General features: G+C 41.6%; 2 protein-coding genes across 4 annotated transcripts in view; one reads left to right on the plus strand and one right to left on the minus strand.

Moving 5' to 3' along the window:
• The window catches only part of BICDL1 (BICD family like cargo adaptor 1), a 74,445-nt gene extending 71,793 nt beyond the window's left edge, over window positions 1-2,652 (plus strand). For 2 of the 3 annotated variants that reach the window (XM_083147066.1, XM_083147074.1), the window contains one exon: window positions 1,765-2,652. In XM_083147066.1, the coding sequence (XP_083003192.1) occupies window positions 1,765-1,968 (204 nt within the window). In that variant the 3' untranslated portion in view covers window positions 1,969-2,652. The remainder of the gene's footprint in view (window positions 1-1,764) is intronic. The other variant, XR_014444463.1, reaches the window with a different exon arrangement.
• RAB35 (RAB35, member RAS oncogene family) lies at window positions 2,585-16,954 on the minus strand. Its single transcript, XM_083147098.1, has 6 exons — window positions 16,744-16,954; window positions 8,558-8,608; window positions 6,138-6,261; window positions 5,113-5,237; window positions 4,902-5,026; window positions 2,585-3,717 (listed from the first exon to the last, which is right to left on the minus strand). Exons 1-6 carry the CDS (start codon window positions 16,793-16,795, stop codon window positions 3,589-3,591), a joined length of 606 nt encoding a protein of 201 aa, XP_083003224.1. The 5' UTR covers window positions 16,796-16,954; the 3' UTR covers window positions 2,585-3,588.
• Between the last annotated feature and the right edge of the window lie 1,942 nt (window positions 16,955-18,896).

Consider the following 18,896-nt stretch of genomic DNA (forward strand, 5'->3'; position numbering starts at 1 on the left):
TGTGAAATTGAAAATTGACCACCTATAGATTTGCTCTATATAAAGCCAGTTGAAACCAAAGATACACAGAGTTCTATATATTAAGCCTTGGATGAGGATAAAGGGGAACATTCAGGTTGGTTTGCCAATGGACAAAACCATGTGCACTGCATGGGTAAAATGTAATAAGATGAGAGATTCAGAAAGTTAGAGATTTGGTAAGAAATCTCCAGTTATTTTAAAGTGACAATCATTTACACAGCAAAATCAATCTGGTTTAGCAGTGTAAATGATTGCCCCTTTAAAAAAAAAAAAAAAAAAAGGATAGAGATAGATATATATAGATATATAGAGAGATATCAGTTTGTAGTACACACCCCACCAAAATCTAACTCTCTCTGCACGTTGCATCAGCCCCACCTACAATGCACATGGTTTTGCCATTAGCAAACCAACCATAATCACCCCCAAAGTACCAGCCAACCAGCTCATGTCATTTATCAAACACACCTTGTGACATGGAAGTTAGAAGCTAATTGAGGTTACCTTTTTTAACCCTTTGAGTGTCAACATCTGTGAGAGACATGCAAAATATCCACTAAAAATGTCAGCATCGCTCAGATTTGTGATATGCGTGCAAATAAAATTGTTGAGTAAAACAAGATTTCCTATATAAAAAGGTAAACATTACAGGTCATTATGATGAATAAAAATGTTCACTTGCCAATTTTTACAACTATTTGACAAATTTACTTGACACTCAGGGCAGTATTCAATGTGAAAGTTCTCCGTGCATGGAGAGCGTTTTATTTCGCTCTCCATGTTCCGGAGCCTCCTGCTCCCACTATTCAATGTTTTGGCGGCGAGTCTTAACCCCTGCAGCGGACGAGCGTTCGCGGCAGGGAGCTGGCAGGGAGCCGGAAGCAGCCAGAGAGATTATAGTCTCCCTGGCTGCTCCAGAGGAATGTGGAGGGGAGGGGGGCTCTCCTGGACCCAGGCAGCACAGGCTGCCCCCCCCCTATAAGCACATGAATAAAAATAACATGCCCCCTCACAGAAAAAAAAAACTGATTTTTTGACACCAAAATTAAAAAAAAAAACTTTTTAGTTTAAAAGTTCACATTCCAGCTCCCCATCAAAAGATGGAGAATTGCTACACGGAGAGACACGGAGAAAATCATTTAGAAAGACAGAGAATATTTCACATTGAATAGGGTTGCTCGCTTTTGGAGAGCAAAATGCTCCGTCCAAGGCGAACAAAGCACAAATTCTCCACAAAACACAGAACTTTTCTCATTGAATACTGCCCTCAGAGTTAAAGCAGCTTTTAACCAGTATTAGTAAATTGTCTGCCGAGAGAATGGCACAAATGCAGAAGGCAGATTAAATGAAATATCATTCTCTAAACCCCCCCCCCCCCCCCCTCCCCCGCCTACGGTTAAATTTTTATTTTTTTTGCTGTAAAACGACCAAAACATTAAAACATTAACTTTGCTAATAGAACATAAATAGTTATATACACTGTATGCTGAAGTATTGCACAATACATACCAGAAGTATAACAGATTCCATTCTTTACTACATTATTAAGCCATAATTTATATTTGCACCTATCTCATATAGCATTTAGAATAAATTGAAGAATAGATTTATTACTATTTGCATGTGTGTCTATACCTGTTGCATCTTTCCAACCACTTTGTACAAGAAGTAGCTGGATTCTGTCTATTGCAATATGTGCACGGTAATATAAAATGGTTTATTCATTTTTTTTTCTCTAAACAGGATGACATGCACAGAGTCATTGACCAGCAATTGATGGACAAACACCAGAAGGAATGGAGCCAATCTGCATATTCCTTCTCCACTGGCCACCCAATCAAACACTGTGGCAAAGTTACCACTCTGAATCGCACAGAGCCAGGAGAGGAACCCATCGCGTCAGAAGGGAGACGCCTCTTTTCATTTCTAAAGAAAACAAAGTGCTAGTATTAACTGCTGAAACTTCTCAGAGGGCACAGCTGCTTTACCCGTCACGGCAAACATTATCAGATAGCTAGACTGTGGAAAAGCATTGTGATGGTTATAAGAAAGCTGAGCGTGACATCGCTAATGATACATTAAGCTATGGGCGAGCAAGTCCCCATTAGGACTATTCTTGCAGCCAGAGATAAGAGGAGATCTGGCATGTCCATTACTAGAAAGTATCCAGTTTAGCACACATGCTAAACAACTTAATCTACTTGTATTTATTTTGATTCCATTCAGATTTTATATTGTGGAAACATAACACTTTGTTCCGTGGATTGTATCCACCTTGCACTTTTTAGAGCCATCTCTTTTTAGCCACTCCATAGCTTCCTTGATAATGAAATCTAGCAGGTATTATCAATGTACACAGGGCCCCAGCTGCGCTGATTACAAGGAACAGACTCCCTACCTCTGGTCTTCCAGACAGAGCACAGTACAGAGGAACAGTTTCCCCCTGTCCCTTACAGCTCAGACACGGAGAAATGCGCTATGTACATAGAAGAAGCAGAATTTTTATAATGAATATTACATAATTTTCTTTTATAATATTAACAGATATAAAGAGAATGTCATATTTTAGTACAAATTTATGCTCTTTTTATTGTAAACTCTGAAATAAAATATTTCTATGATTTTTCCACATTCCTTGTGCCTGCCTTTGTAGAAGAGACGAGATCGTCAATACCCATCTGCATACTACAGCTAGTAATATAGTCGTTTCTCCACTGAAACAATTTCTATAGACACAGACACTTTTATACATTTTTTTTTTTAAATCCAGGACCCATAGTTCACATTTTTATTAGTTTGTTCCTATTTATGAACAAGATGGTACAAAAATTTGGCAGATTTTTTTTTTTACCCATAATATTGTCTTTTTTTTCTCATAAATTCACATAATGGTTCTTAGATAGTAACAAATGACTGCTAACAGTTCAGGATCCATTCAGCCTTCTGATAAAAACAAAATACATTTTTGGTCGTGTGTCCTGCAATGGTCAATGTAATAGATGCCGGTTTTCGTTAGCATGGCTTTAAATATTGTCAAAAGAAAAAACCTAAACAGCAGGGAAGCAAATTAACAGCAAGGCCTAGTGAATCTTACCCTAATTGGCAGAACTGAAACCAGGCGCAAGCAGAGGTTAAGATGCCAACTGTCCTAAATCTTAAAAAATTTGATCAGTTCATATTCATGTTTCGTGACAGATTGGCGATCGGTAGGCTAAAGCCAAAGCAATAGGGAGGGGGAGGCGAGGCTGGTTAACGCAATATACAGTATGTACAGACTCCTGTTAATCAGTCCAAGGGGTAGGCACTGCAATTGTCCTTTCCTAGCAGACGCTCCAGGAGAGCAGGGGTGACAAGGGGATGACAAGGATCCACAACACCTTGTTGGCACAGCAATAAAAAGGTGCCAGCGCCTCAATAGAAAACCTTGAGAAATTTCTTAAATTAACAGCACAAAACTGAGAAAATGCCCCAACCCCTGAAAGCTGGGCACTGCCCGTGGCACAGTTACTCTTCGTCCCAGGAACGAATGTTCAGATTGAGAGCAGCCTCTCTGTGCTGTGCCTGCACCTAGCAGCATCTCTTCTTCCTTTTACTGTTTTTGTTTAATTTCACCACGTCGTTCTGTTGCTGTTGTTGCTGTTTTGCCAAATTCTCTTTCTTTGCTCGGAGGACTAGCTCGGTAATGCAATTAAACATCTACAAAATGAACATGAAAAAGTCAATATATACTTATATTTTTTAAAGTATCATTTTCAATATGTACAAAATGTCCTTCCGGCTGTGGGTATAAGGTGTATACAAAGCCTAAATTCAATTTACGCTTACACTTGGGTCCGACCTCCAAGATCTCTCTTTAGGGTATCAAATACCAAAATATGAATTAAAAAATAGTCCTGGTCCCAAGCATTTCAGATATGCTTTTACTATGCTTAGGACATCTATTTCTGAATCATGTTAAGTAGCTGGTATGTAACATACAAGACTAGCAATGATAAAGAAAGTCAATAGATGTTGAACCAGGGTTTCTCAATCTTGTGTAAATTGAGTGAAGTGCGAGTTTATAGAGTACAGATGCTGCCCTTAGCAACCAATCATATCCTAGAGACCTAGTGCCTGTTTCTCCCAGGACAAGCGCCTTTCCTAAACTTATCCCCACATAGCGGTCCATGCAGATTGCACCAAAAAGAAGTCAAAAACTTCAACTTATGTTTTTTTATTTTGTTTAAATAATGATTCTCTTTTTTAGCTACATTATATAGAGGAAACTGAACACTGAAGTCAAAACAGTTTTTTCAGGTATAATCGGAACTATATTAAAAAATATGGTGATCTTGTTGGTTAAGAAAAATGCTTCATAAATCAAGAACACTTAATACAATTTTGCATTCTTTAGCAGTCGAGGGAAACCAACTTTGTAAGGAACTGTGTCCCCTTATTTGCTCTGGGGAGAATTCAATTAGCAGATGCAGCTCCTGGGTTATGTGTACAGAACTATTCAATGGAGGGCGTTTTACCAGAGAGCTGCATCTTACTGCAACTAATGTCCGAGGCTTAATCATAGTAAACTGCATCTCCCTGATTAAGTTCTGGGTATGACGCAGTTACCAGAATGCAATTAGCCCTGAGGCACTAGCTAACATGGATATCTGAATTAACCCTATGAGCAAAAATACAATGTTGTGGTTATACCGAGTGGGCAAGTGAATACCTGCATGCTTTAACTTGGGAAAATAGATGCAAAATGTATTTAATATGACCTCTAAAGTGCTAGTATGACACAAACAATACTAAAGGTTGGAAATCTCTAAAGACTGCAAACGGCAACATGTTGGCATCACTATTTCTAATGTAGAAATCAAGAGAGCAATCTTTCTACAAACCTCCTCAACATTTAGGTTTTCTTTGGCGCTAGTCTCAAACAGCTGTATATCCATCTGCCCGGCAAATTTATAGGCATCTTCCGTTTCCACCACTTTCCGCTCAGGATCATCATTCTTATTGCCCACTTTCAATAATTAAGGGGAAAATAGGAGTTATATACAGAAATAATAGGGTACTAGAGAAAAGTCTGGGTAGAGAGAGGAAGCTTACCTAATATCCGACACACGTCATCACAATTCTGATTTATTTCATGTAACCACCTCTTTACATTAACAAAAGATTCTGCGCTGGTAACATCATAAACTACAATGACACCATGCGTTCCTCTGTAATATCTGTAAGAAAAAAAGAAATGTTCTAAAAACCACAAAGGATTAAACATTGAAAAGCCAAAGGGCATAATGTTAACCACACTGTAGGCCAGCGATTCCCAACTCCAGTCCTACAGGAACCCTATAGCCAGCCATGTTTTCCAAATCCCATTCAGTATTCAATAATATCACACCGGTATTGGCAGTAATATCACTTGTGATTCTGTGAGCAGACCTGGAACATATGTAGTGTAACAGTTCCCTGAGGACTGGAGTGCTGCAGGCAGTTTTCATCTTCCCAACAAGAGGACTCTGATTAAATGCAATTAAACATAGAAGTGGTGGCATAAATCCCCGTAAAGGGGGAAACGGATAAAATCCGGAACGGTGCCAAGATTTGATATCCCCTGTGATGCAGCTAGTATTTAATCCTGCAGAATATCAGTGTAAATAACATTAAGAATAATTTTCTGCATGTACGGTTTAGGAGAGGAAAATTTTAAAATATCAGGAATTACTATTACTAGAGGATAATCACAAAGATTACTCTTATGGCAATCAGGAAATGATCTATACGTTTTAGGCAAAAGCTGCACCACATAATAACAAAATAACTGGTCAAAGAACAGGTCCCCTATGGATATGGTGCATTACACAACCATGTTTTTTTACAGAATTAGACTGATTTATTACTTATAAAAAAAGCTGGATTTCAATTAAACAAGACAGGTATTGATAAGGCCCATACACACTTAACGATTTTGAGCAGCCATGTTTTCTGTACAATGTATTTCCAGGACATTACAGGCTATGTATGAACACAGGTAAATAGCTGCAATATTACAGCTGTAATAATGAAATCCACATCAGACAAAACCCAGACGTAACCATCTGTATTATCTTCTGCTCACAGCGGAAACTTACGTTGATGTTATGGTCCGGAACCGTTCCTGGCCAGCAGTATCCCAAATCTGCAATTTCACCTTTTCCCCATTAATTTCAACTGTCCTGATTTTAAAATCAACACCAATTGTTGTAATATAGCTGCCTATAAAGGAAAAGGAAGACATAAATGATACCCTATATGTGTCTAGCTGAGACCACTATTTTCCTTGTATATATAAATGCTCCTCCATAATCATAGCTTAGCTAAACAGATTCATGAATGAACTACAGTATATAGAATGTTATTTCAATTTTGTCAATTAAATGTTAATACAGCAAATTAATTAACTAAATAGTTAATACAACCCCCTTTTCCGTGGATATACATATCCTCGGTTAATGCACATCAACACTCATCAGTGGGTGTGACCCGGTAATAGACCTGACATTTTCCTGGGTCCATAGTGGAAAAAGGGTATCACTTAAATGTCTTAATTAAAAAGCAAACCATTGAGAATTAACAACAAGGTGAAAATGAGCACACCTCAATTAGACTGACTAATAGGATTGAACCTAGCATAGCAATCAGACTTAATCACACAAAGTAAGGAAAGTATTATAAAAAATATTAATATACAGTTATCACTAAAGTACAAATGTAAAAAAATATTAGTGCCCTTGTAAAAAATTGCATACTGTGGAATCTATTGAGGGTGTCCGTTATTAGGACGCCACAAAAAGTAATTAATAGCCACAACTGGACCAAACATCACTGGATACTCCCATCTAATGGTGCCCAGACACGGTCAGATGTGTGCTAGGTGCAATTTGAACCTCATGCGATTTTTGACTACACTACAATAGTCAATTACAGGGTGCATGCAATATAGTTTAATAATACCTGCATGCACATACTATTTTGCCATGGGTTATGGACTATGCAGGAGCGCGCATCACAAGGGAAAACACACAGTGCGATTTAATAATGATTATAATAATAATATAGTGCTGGCATGGTTAATCCGTGGCTCTCCAGCTGAACTGGAGGTACCAGCATTCCCTGCAATAATTTTGCTATTAGGGAATTCTAAAACTGTGGCAGGGAATGCTGGGACTGATGGATTTACAGCAACTGGAGCCTATAGCGAATATTAACACAAGTTAGAAGAGATGTACAAACATATATTAAAGAAAGCAATACAGTTTTAAAAGCAATTATGGTAACTTATTTCCCCTACTTTTCACGCATTAATGAACATGAAAAACACATTAGCAGCAGCTCAGTATAAACAAAAACTTAATTCACCATGCTATGCTATAATGGCGCGCTGTACTATGTAAGGATGCAATACAAGGTAGGTATGGGATGTGTGTTTGAAAGGAAGATTAATCTGTAAGGATGGGAGACAAATCAGTCTCCTCACACACAGCTTAATACTCCAATTCAGGTCATCAGATATGATTGTGTCTGCTTAAAGGTTCCATAAGGGAATATAAAGTTATGGAACAGTTAGTCATTAACAATAATACAAAAAGGCACCGTGTCCATTAGTACATCTCACTTGTAGTAACCCAACAGTGAAGTGGTCAAACATAATAACACTTCACATTTTGACAATATGTACACAAAGCATGGCAAGATACTGGAGGTTATTCTGGTCAACTCACAAAGGGATATTCACTCTCTAATGGACAAAACCATAAGTACTACAGGTGGGGCTGATGTAACATGTGCAGAGAGAGTTATATTTGCGTGTTTTATTGTTTCTGTGCAGGGTAAATACTGGCTGCTTTATTTTTACACTGCAATATAGATATCAGTTTGTAGTACAAACCCCACCTAAAGCTAACTCTTTCTGCACATGTTACATCAGCCTCACCTGCAATGCACATGGCTTTGTCCAGTAGAGAGTGATTGTGCCTTTGAGAGTGGAACCAGAATAACCCTCACTATGTAGAGTTACCAGTGAGGGAGTGATTCATTATTATTTTAGAGGTCAAATTAACTGGTGCCCATTGGAGAAATTCATAGTTGCTCTGCGCTTAACCCTATTGCTTTTTGTGCTATCAAATTGACATGGTTCATCTGCAAATGACGGCTTAAACCATAAAAAGTCCTGATTAGGACAAACAAACTCTGGTTTGAGCACCTGAACCGCAGACTTTACACACATTTCTTCTTGCACCTCAGGACACATGGAGAAGAATTGTCTCACACATGGCTTACTGGCATCTAAACGGTGCATCAACTGAATTGCTCTATTTTGCGCCAACTAGTGGTAGCCGCAGGGAAAACAATTGAATTGCTCCCTTATTTCCTAAACAGATTCCCAATATAAGAAAATAATATTCATAAAATGAAGATGTTTTTTTATTAAATAATATCCTGTTTCAAGGCCAGTAAAAAAAAAAAAAGTGTGGTGAGATCCCATATCACAGATAAAAGAAGTAATAATTACCTGAAAATGTATTATCTGCAAATCTTAGAAGTAAACTACTTTTTCCAACACCTGTAAAAATAAAATAAAGAGACACACATGTATTAACAAAATGTTTAGGTCAAAAAAATAAATCCATTCAACATAACCCTTGATACTTTAATTGGATTTCAGCCTGAAATCACCTAGTAAAACATTTGGTCAGGTAGTGTAAAACATTACTAAGACTTGTAACTGTGAAAACACATAAAGCACCTTAAGGTGCCCATACACCGTGCAATGCGCACCATGTGTTTTGAACTACATGCAATGTGATCGCACCGTGTATGGGCACCGCTACAGCTTATTTACATGGTTGGATGTCAAATTAAAGTAAGTGTTGTTTTTGAAGTGTCACTAAATTTAAGGCTGAAATCCCAGTTGAAATATTAGTTAATTGAGTGGCCCATACTTTTTGTGCTATCAAATTGACATGGTTCATCTGCGAATGGCGGCTTAAACCATAAAAAGTCCTGATTAGGACAAACAAACTCTGGTTTGAGCACCTGAACCGCAGACTTTACACACATTTCTTCTTGCACCTCAGGACACATGGAGAAGAATTGTCTCACACATGGCTTACTGGCATCTAAACGGTGCATCAACTGAATTGCTCTATTTTGCGCCAACTAGTGGTAGCCGCAGGGAAAACAATTGAATTGCTCCCTTATTTCCTAAACAGATTCCCAATATAAGAAAATAATATTCATAAAATGAAGATTTTTTTTATTAAATAATATCCTGTTTCAAGGCCAGTAAAAAAAAAATGTTTTTTATGTGGAAACAGATTTTGGACTAACAATATAAAAAAAAAAAAAAAAGTCATAGCTACAGTATTAACGCCACCAAATACTTGTCTATAGAAGACCCCACTGTCCTCTAGGTTTGAATGACAAGCTACTGATCACTACATTTTTTGGTCACCTTTTTTAATGGTTAAGCTATCTAAAAATTTGAAACCTAACCTATTACTATGGCTCATATGGTCTGATCTCACAAAACAGCGACTGTAAATATTGCTGAAAACGTTAATGCCAGCTATGATTTATTTTCTAGCCCGGCAAACAGTGATAAAACACAAGTTCTTGGTGGGCAGTATGATATGGTCACCAACAATGTTGGCCTGGGGTCAGGAGCATGGGAAGTAAAGAGAAAATAAGTGCAAATATGTTGGACTGTACAGAGAGAATGTAATTGGATAGAAAAGCGTATGAAGGTTATGTGGGTGGTTCTGGAATTTGATAAACTTGCCTGAAGAGCAGGTTTTTAAGGGAACACTCCAAGGTTTGGATACTACAGGAACTGTGCATGTGAGGGCATTCCACAGAGTGTGTGCAACCCAAAGAAAGTCCATAAATGGAAGCGAATAATGTGTGGATCAGGCACGTAGATCTTGTGAAAAGCATAGAGGTATGGTTGGGAGATACTTTGAGATACTGTAAGTTACGAGATGTACATAGGTGTAGTTTGGTTAATGGTAGCCGCAGGCAGGATAGGGTTTCAGTGCTGACCGAACAGCCCAACAATGGACATGTGAGTATCAGGACTGGATCATACCTGCCTGGCTGCTGCAGCGACCAGTGGCGTCGCTGATGGCTGCCTAGGCGCTGTGCTGCTCGGCAGGCATGTGTTCCCCGCATGTAATGCCTCCCCCCTTCATCCCTGCTTGATGCTCCACTGTATATCCACAAAGAATTCCTAGTGTGTGCAAGCACATATGGCCAATAAGTTGATTCGATTCTATAGCAATGGAAAAAAGAAGGTTTTTTTATAAATCTTTGTGGAAGGCCATGTGCATTGTTTACCTGTGATAAAGTGGCAGATGTATTATCGTGCCGCTATGATAGTACTTCCTGCTTTGCATCATTAATGAGACAAAGCAGGAACGGACATCGACAAGATGTATTAACATCTTGTCCGCCAAAGCGGGGGAGCTCAAACTCCCCCCTAAGGCGATGTCCCCTCCTGGAGTCCAGGCATCAGTTCAGACTGAAGCGAAGTATCTGCCAGCCGGACCGGCTCACTAGGCATGTGCAAAATCTCACTATTATTGTGATATCTCACGTGGAGACAGAAGTAGGGCTAGCGTTGCCCCTGCAGTGGGAATAGAATAGAATAGCCCTGGGCTGGCGGAACAGCGGGGCAACTTAAAACCTAGGAGGCTGTTAATACATCACCCCGTGCTGCTAAGGGGCTTGAAGGGGACAGCAACACGGAGCGTTAACGGCAGGCTGCCCCTAGAGCACATTAGGTGTGCCGGTATTACATCTGAAAAAGCGCTATTCCCCTAAGTTAACTAGCATATGCACTTAACGCTCATTTATACATCTGCCCCAAAAATAGAACAATGATGAACTATGGAAAGAAGACTAGCTGTCAGAGGCAGTGTAATGCTATGTGCAAACCTTGGGTCCTGAATTCATGTGGATGTTAGTTTGACATATCAACTAACTAGACATTATTGCAGACCAAGTACACCTGATCATGACAATGGTATTCCCCGGTGGCAGCGGCCTTTTAGCAGGATAATGCGCCCAGCCACATTGCAAACAGCGTTCAGGAATAATTTGAGGCACATGACAAAGGGGCGCCTAAGGGTGCAATTCATTTGTTTTTGGGATCCTAATATGTATTTGGTATTTCCAAATAGACTAGATTTAGTTAGAGTGGCTAAAGCCATCTAAAGGTAGGAAAACCAAACTGCATACTTTTGCCACCTCAGGAGACTGCATGAAATATGTCCACCAACAGCACTTTAAAACAAAATAAAAAAAATGAACAATTGAATGGCAGTGATTGCAAATATGCGCTATAGCACTTATTTTACCCTAAATTGAGGACCTGTTTTAATTTTAGAATCTAAGAGTTTGATTAAGAAAAAAAAAAAAAGGGTACAGTCCCTCATACATTGTGACTTTTCAGAGGGGATAAGTCACAACCACTCACCCTTAAACCGCTCAACAGTTTCCCAGGTTGCTGGATCACATGACAAATTGTATGCGGTCCTTTTGCATACAATGTATCATATGACATCCCAGCAAGGCCTGCGGGATCTGATAAATCTATAGTGCAGGCCTTGCAAATCGCTGGCTCCAATCCATTGTGCACAGTACCATGCATCTGATTCACAGCAGAGACACGCGATAGGACACTTCATCCGATTTCTCAGCACGATCCATCAGAATCGGATGTAAAGTGCACAAATCACACTAGTGAATGGGTACCTTAAGGGCAGAAAGGAAAACCACATAAGGGAAGAGGGCCATGTTTGCAAGGTCTAAAAGGGAGGGCCACTGTGGTCTGATGTACAAATGAAAAGACAGACAATGTTCCATAAGGTATGAAATATAAAGAAAAGCCACAAAGCACAGCTACTTATTCCCCTCTATAAGCACAGCAGCATAGAGATGCCATAGTGAAAGCCCTGCCAACATCCATTTCCACTGCTGATTTCTCACTGTTACAACACAAACAAGTCCAGATCCACGAGTGTCAAACTCAGGAGTCCATAATAGTCAGTCTTGTCTGCTATAGAAGTTTTCAGGGTGGTTAGTGAGGCTGATTTGTGATGTGATTTGTGAGGAAAGCCGAAGTATACATAAAATGTGGGATAAACAATGTAGACTAAATATGTCAGCATTGAAAACAAGGGTTAACAATGGGTAGGGTGAGCTAAAGCTGTCTAGACACGGTCTGATCTGCACGATAATGATATGGTAACGATGGTTCAATGTGTACCCACTATATTGTTTACTATGTGCACTCCCGCGTATTGTTAGCCATAACGCAAATCGTCTGAACCTGCAATCCAATGATACTGCCAGTGACTGGATGTTTGCTGGGGTTCCTGGTGACAGCACCGATTGATATTATTAACTACATCGTTGAGTGTTTACCCACGGATTGTTCGGTTTCAAGGGATCGTTAACAATATTGGCGTTGTCCATATTATACAATGTGTTAGAGATGTTACAATGTAGGTGATATCAGAACAGTGGAGACTGGGTGATCAGTGAGGATGTACAGTACAGTAGTAGCCTATGCTACACCAGAAAGGCCAATGTCAGATAACATGTAATGGCTGTGGTAGTCTGTCGAGGTGTGGCAGTGTTTACATGAGTAAAATATAGCATTAATGTCCTGATGAACAATCTTAAGACAGAGGTTAGGCAAATAGTGTCTTATTTTCGTTCACAATTTCTTCTCAAAGAGAAACATGTTATAAATTTACAATCCCAAATACAGTCATGTCTAATCTCCAGGACACCTCTACTGCTACACAGCAGAAGTACCTGCCATACATCACTTTGAATTGTACTATACCGGGCTTAAGCTGTGCACACACTGGGCGATATGTACTTAACAGTATGCATGATATCTTAATGGTTAGCATTACTGCCTCACAGAGCTGAGGTCATGGGTTCGATTCCCACCATGACTAACTGTGTGGAGTTTGTATATTCTCCCCGTACTTTTGTGGGTTTCATCCAGGTACTCCGGTTTCCTCCTACAATCCAAATATTTACTGGTAGGTTGTTTGGCTCCTAACTAAACTAACCCTAGAATGTCTGTGTGTGCGTGTACATGTGGTAGGGAATATAGATTGTAAGCTCCACTGGGGCAGGGACTGATGTGAATGTTCAAATATTCTCTGTAAATCGCTGCGGAATATGTGTGCGCTCTATAAGAAACTGTTAATAAATAAGCAAATAAAATAAATCGTGTGCACTGGGTCAGCTAAGGTCGACAAGCATTAGGTTGACAATGGGAAGGTACACAGTCAAAAGGTCGTCATTTGTTTTTAGCCAACTTTAGCCGACAGGTGGTACTTCATACACTACCACCCACTAGGGCGAGAATAGAATAGTGTACCCAAAGCATGGTGAGTGCAACACACCATGTGAGGGGGGATGCAGTTCAAATCCCCGACTGCCGGAATCCCAACACTTTCTCCCTCCGTGGGTGACCATGACACCCATAGAGGGAGAATAAATTAGTGTGATGAGCGTAGCAAGGCACCGGGCCCGCTGTATGACGATCCAAGCTCCCCCGTCGGGATTTTGAACGCCGGGATCTCATATCAATCCCTGTGAGGGGACGAGGTACACTAATACAGTGTCCAGGTCAACTAACATCGAAATTCCGGACAACAATACATGAATTTCATGTGTTGACCTAAACCCTGTCAACCTTTAGCCGCCATCTTATAACTCATAACAACACTAACCCCTGTACCTAATGCTTCCTCACCCCCTCCAAGTGTGTAACCGCAGCCTTACCCTCCTCCTCATAGCCTGACCCTGACATCTAGCGCTCACTCTCAGCAGTCTGAGCAGATGGAAGCACTTCTCGCTTACTTGCGCCAGTCTCCCTGTGGTAGTTGGGAAGCTTGCGCTGGCATTATGATCCCTGGCATCCCTATGGCTTACATATGTACCAGATTTTATGTTCTTTTTTAAAAGTACACAGGTGACAGTCTGGTGTACTTTGTAGACTCCGGTACCTACTTAAGCTGGGTACACATTAGGCGATTTTTTTTTTAAAATAAACATGATAATGTTAACAATATTTGTGTACATATCATTTAGCGTTAATGATGCACACGCCTGTGCGTCATCAGCCCCCTGTCTTCTTTACATGCAGTCATGTTTGACCAGCTTTGGCAATCTCAAAGTAATGTTTTTACTAATGTGGACTGTAAACAGTTTAAATAATTTAAACCGTAAGGTGTGAGCAGAAAAATTTGGCTGAAGTAGAGCTTTGGGGCTTGGCGCTAGTGGCAGGCACGCATTACATAAAGTCCTCCTGGCACTAAGCACCAGAGAAAACACTTCATGCAGCCACTTGTATTTGGGTGCAAGAATATGGCCGTTACAATAAGGTCATGGGTTTGATTCCGACCACGGCCCTGACTGTGTAGAGTTTGTATATTTGCCACACTATTGCGTAGGTTTCCGCTCACAATACAAAAATATACCAGTAGGTTAAAAGACTCCTAAAAAATTAAAAATAAACTTCTGTGTGGTGTATACATCAGTCCCGAATGCACAATTTCAATGGGTTGTGCGATGCACTGTGTTTTTGTAGTGCACATCGTGAGGTGTTTAGGTATGATGCGCGGTCCTGCGGGACGATCCTCAGATCATGCGTGCTGACGTATGATCAGAAATGATTGGGTGCAGATCACGAGTGGGTTTTTGCACATGCAGTAGGTTGTTCAATGGTTGATACGAACCATGTCTTTTGAATGGCATTTTCCCGGACACTGATGCATATAATCGATCGTAAGACGACCGATCTCAAGCAGCAACTGTAGGATGCATCAATGGCACACTGTCATAAAATGCACCAAATTCTGGGTTCAGGACTGCTGGGGAGTTCAAGGGAAATCATGTATTCATGATTGCAAGCTAGTCGCTCTAATGTACGGCCAGCTTATGCTCACAAAACAACGGACTTGTCCTGTAAATATCTACTGTCAGTTTTAGTTTATTATTATAAAAGCAAAAAATAGGAAAAGTGGGATTGTTGTTTAAGCTACACCCCTCAAAAAATAAAACAATCACCCCATCAATAATTTAGAAACAAATATATAATCAGAGGCCAATGCACATGCATTATGTTACAGTTCCGGTGCTCCCCAAGAAGGCAATTGGGGATCACAGGAGCATACATTGGCAGGTATTCAATGCGGCCGGCGAGGGGGTTAAACAGTGAGGATTGCAGAAAACCAGCGATCTTCGCTGTTTTACCCCCTCACCAACCGCTCGCCCTATTCAACGTTCTGTGGAAATCCTCGCCGTCCTCCCCCAAACAGCGAAACCCGCAGCTAATGCAGCGAACACGCTGTATTTAGTCACGAGTCTCGCTGCTTCTGGAGCTGCATATGCCAATTCTCCCTCGCTCAAAAAACAGAGCGAGGGGGAATTGGCGTATGAAGGGGGGTGCGTTGAATACTGACAGGGTAAGTGGTGACAGCGCGCAGGAAGCCCTGCTCATTATCGCCACTCGCCCACGGCATTGAATACTTGCTAAAGTGGTGTTTAATGACTGGGAAGGGGGGGGGGGGGGGGGGGTGACCTGAACAGTTACATAATGCCTAGGGCATAAGACCTAGGCCATAATACAGATAACTTGCAGCTGGGGTAATACGGGACATGCTATTTAACACCATGCAGGGGGTGGTGCACAAACTGGTGCGCAGTGGCTTTGCAGATGGGTGGCATACAAACTGGTATGCAAAGCTTTGATACACACAAACTGGTACACAATTTCTACTAGAACGGGTGTATGGGATGGAAGGAAATGTATTATTTTATTTATATAAAGCACCTTCACATTACACTGTCTACTATTGTAAAGCGCAACGGAATCTGCTGCGCTATATAAGAACCTGTAAATAAATAAATACACTGATATCTTGACACAAATGAATTACATACAACATGCTAATACATTGGGAGGGGGCATGTAACCAGAACATGGGCTGGCTGATATGTCTGTGGTACAGAGGATGTACTCACTGCCTTTGTGCAAAGCTCCCATTGCTTATAATCTTTCATGGCAATTTATTTTCCTTACAGTATGGTTGGATCCTAATTTATAGATACAATATGATAATGCACAACGCCAAGGGTTACTGAACCGTATATGTAATAACCCAAACTGTGCCATAGACCCAAATACAGTTTCATGAGTGAGCTGAAACATTTAGCTCCCAAATATTTACTGTGCAATGTGTATGCGGAGCAGAGAGACGATCCGATACTGACCACATAATACATACAGGACTGATCCTACACCCCACAGTGCGGACACGGGTAATGACCCCAACGCGCATGCAGATCCCAGCAACAGACCCCATAGCGCCGATCCCAATGCCAAGTGTTTCCGATTGCCCCGGCACAGAGGACGGGCGGACAGCGGAGGGTGTGTATCCGCCGTACAATAGCTGATGTCACGTTACTTGTGCTCTGTGTAGTGAGGGGGATAAGGGAGCAGCCAGTATCCGCTTCCCAGGGGTGCCAGGCCGGGATCAGGGAGACGGCACAGGCTATGGCTAAGGAGAGCGGAACAGCGGTCACTCCCTCTCCCCCATTCCCGGTACGGACACCGCAGGCCGCTCCCTGGGCTACCCAACCTCCCCCGTCCCAGTCAGCTGTCCTCACCGCTGTCACCGATAATGAGGAGCTTGAACAGATGGTCATAGTCCCGGGCCATGGCGGCGGCCTGTGCAGCTGGTGGGCCGGGTCACCGGGATCCGCGCGTTCCGTTCCGACCGAATCCGCTTCCCGGACAAACAGCCGGAAGTGACAGAACTACCGCGCGCAGTGCGCATGCGCGGGTCCCGCCCACACGAGCCCCACCTGTGCGCGCTCCCTGAGCAGACCCGGCTATGCGAGCTCCCGCGAGTACACAGCGGCAATATATAGACACTAGCTTGCCCGCCATTTTGTATATGATGGGAGCTGCTGCTGCTACTATTTATGGGTGACGGCGTCTGATACACATTTGGAACATGAGCATGTAGATTTAATGTCCCAATCCCATACTGTACATCACTTTTGTGATCTGGAGTCAGCAGTATACACAGCCCGCCCCGCCTCTGGCGGCACTGCCTGTGTGTGTATAATGCATTCTGTTGCCATTGTTTTATCTGCTATCAATGGGGCAGATGTATTAGCAAGAGACAGATGCAAGGGTGATAAGGAGAGATAAACGTCCAGCCAATCCGCTCCTAACTGACTTTTTTTCAAACACAGCCTGTAATATGGCAGTTAGCAGGTGATTGGCTGGACGTTTATCTCTTTATCACCCTGGCATTTATCTCTTATTAAGGATTATAGCTACCCATACACCTCCCGATTCTGGTCGCCGCAATGTGTGCTTTGAGATGCTCGCTCCCACGGCATCTCATCACACAGTACAAAAAGTATGTGCTGCACATACTTTTTGTACTTGCTTTTTATCGCATTGCATGCACAAGGCATGCGATGCAATGCTATTTTAGCCCAGAATGCACGCCGGGATTGGGACGTGTATGGGCAGCTTAATGCATCTGCCCCAATATCCGATATCTTAATATGCACTGCTGTGCATGGGACATGTAGACTGGAGGAGATCAAATCATAGTTGCCTACCCTCCTGCATTGTGCAGGAGACTCCCTGAAATAACAGCAATCTCCCTGTAGAGCACAGGTCTTCAACCTGTGGCCCTCCAGATGTTGTGGGACTACATGTCCCAGCATGTGCTGAGGTTTTTTGGCATGCTCTTACAGGAAAAAATGTGGCAATGCATGTTGGAACATGTAGTTTCACAACATCCTGATATCTCCATCACTGTTGACAACTCGACAATCTACCCTACCCCACAAGCTCGTTGCTTAGGGGTCACCCTCGACTCTGACCTGTCCTTTGTTCCCCACATTAAATCTGTCTCCAAATCATGTTACATGCATCTAAAAAACATATCCAAAATACGACCGTATCTCACACAAGACACTACTTAATCTCTTATCCATGCACTCATTATATCCCGCATTGATTATTGCAATAATCTCCTAACTGGTCTTCCCAAGAACAAACTCTCACCACTGCAATCCATTTTAAATGCTGCTGCTAGGCTGATCTTCCTTGCAAGATGCTCATCGTCTGCTGATCTGCTCTGCCAGTCCCTCCATTGGTTGCCTGTATATTACCGTATTCAATATAAAACACTTCTACTTGCATATAAAGCTATTAACCATACTGCACCAGCATATATCTCTGCACTTATCACAAAATATCTCCCATCTCGACCACTCCGCTCTGCACAAGATTTGCGTCTCTCATCTGAGCGGATCACTAGCTCCCATTCACTATTACAGGACTTTCATCGGGCTGCTCCCATCCTATGGAATGCCCTTCCATGCACAATAAGACTCTCCGCTAGCCTCCAAACTTTCAAGCGTTCCCTGAAAACTCACCTCTTCAGGCAAGCCTATCATATTTAAGTTCTACACGCATAACCCTCTGAGGCACTTATGTATTATATAGCTTCCCTTCTGGACTTGTAACTTGTTGGGACTGCTATGCTATTACTGATGCCTGTCCTTGTGTTTCCCTCCTATATACCTAATAGATTGTAAGCTTGCAGCAGGGCCCTCTAACCTCCAAGTCTGTCTGTTACCCAGTTTGTTTTATCACTGTCTACTATTGTAAAGCGCAACGGAATCTGCTGCGCTATATAAGAAACTGCAAATGGTACTCTTTACCTAGAACGGCGCCCACGATTTTGATCGTGGGCATCGTTAGTAAAAATCGCGGGCATCGCATGCACTAA

Source organism: Crinia signifera, chromosome 1, assembly GCF_055691185.1.
Source record: "Crinia signifera chromosome 1, ASM5569118v1, whole genome shotgun sequence".
NCBI lineage: Eukaryota > Metazoa > Chordata > Amphibia > Anura > Myobatrachidae > Crinia > Crinia signifera.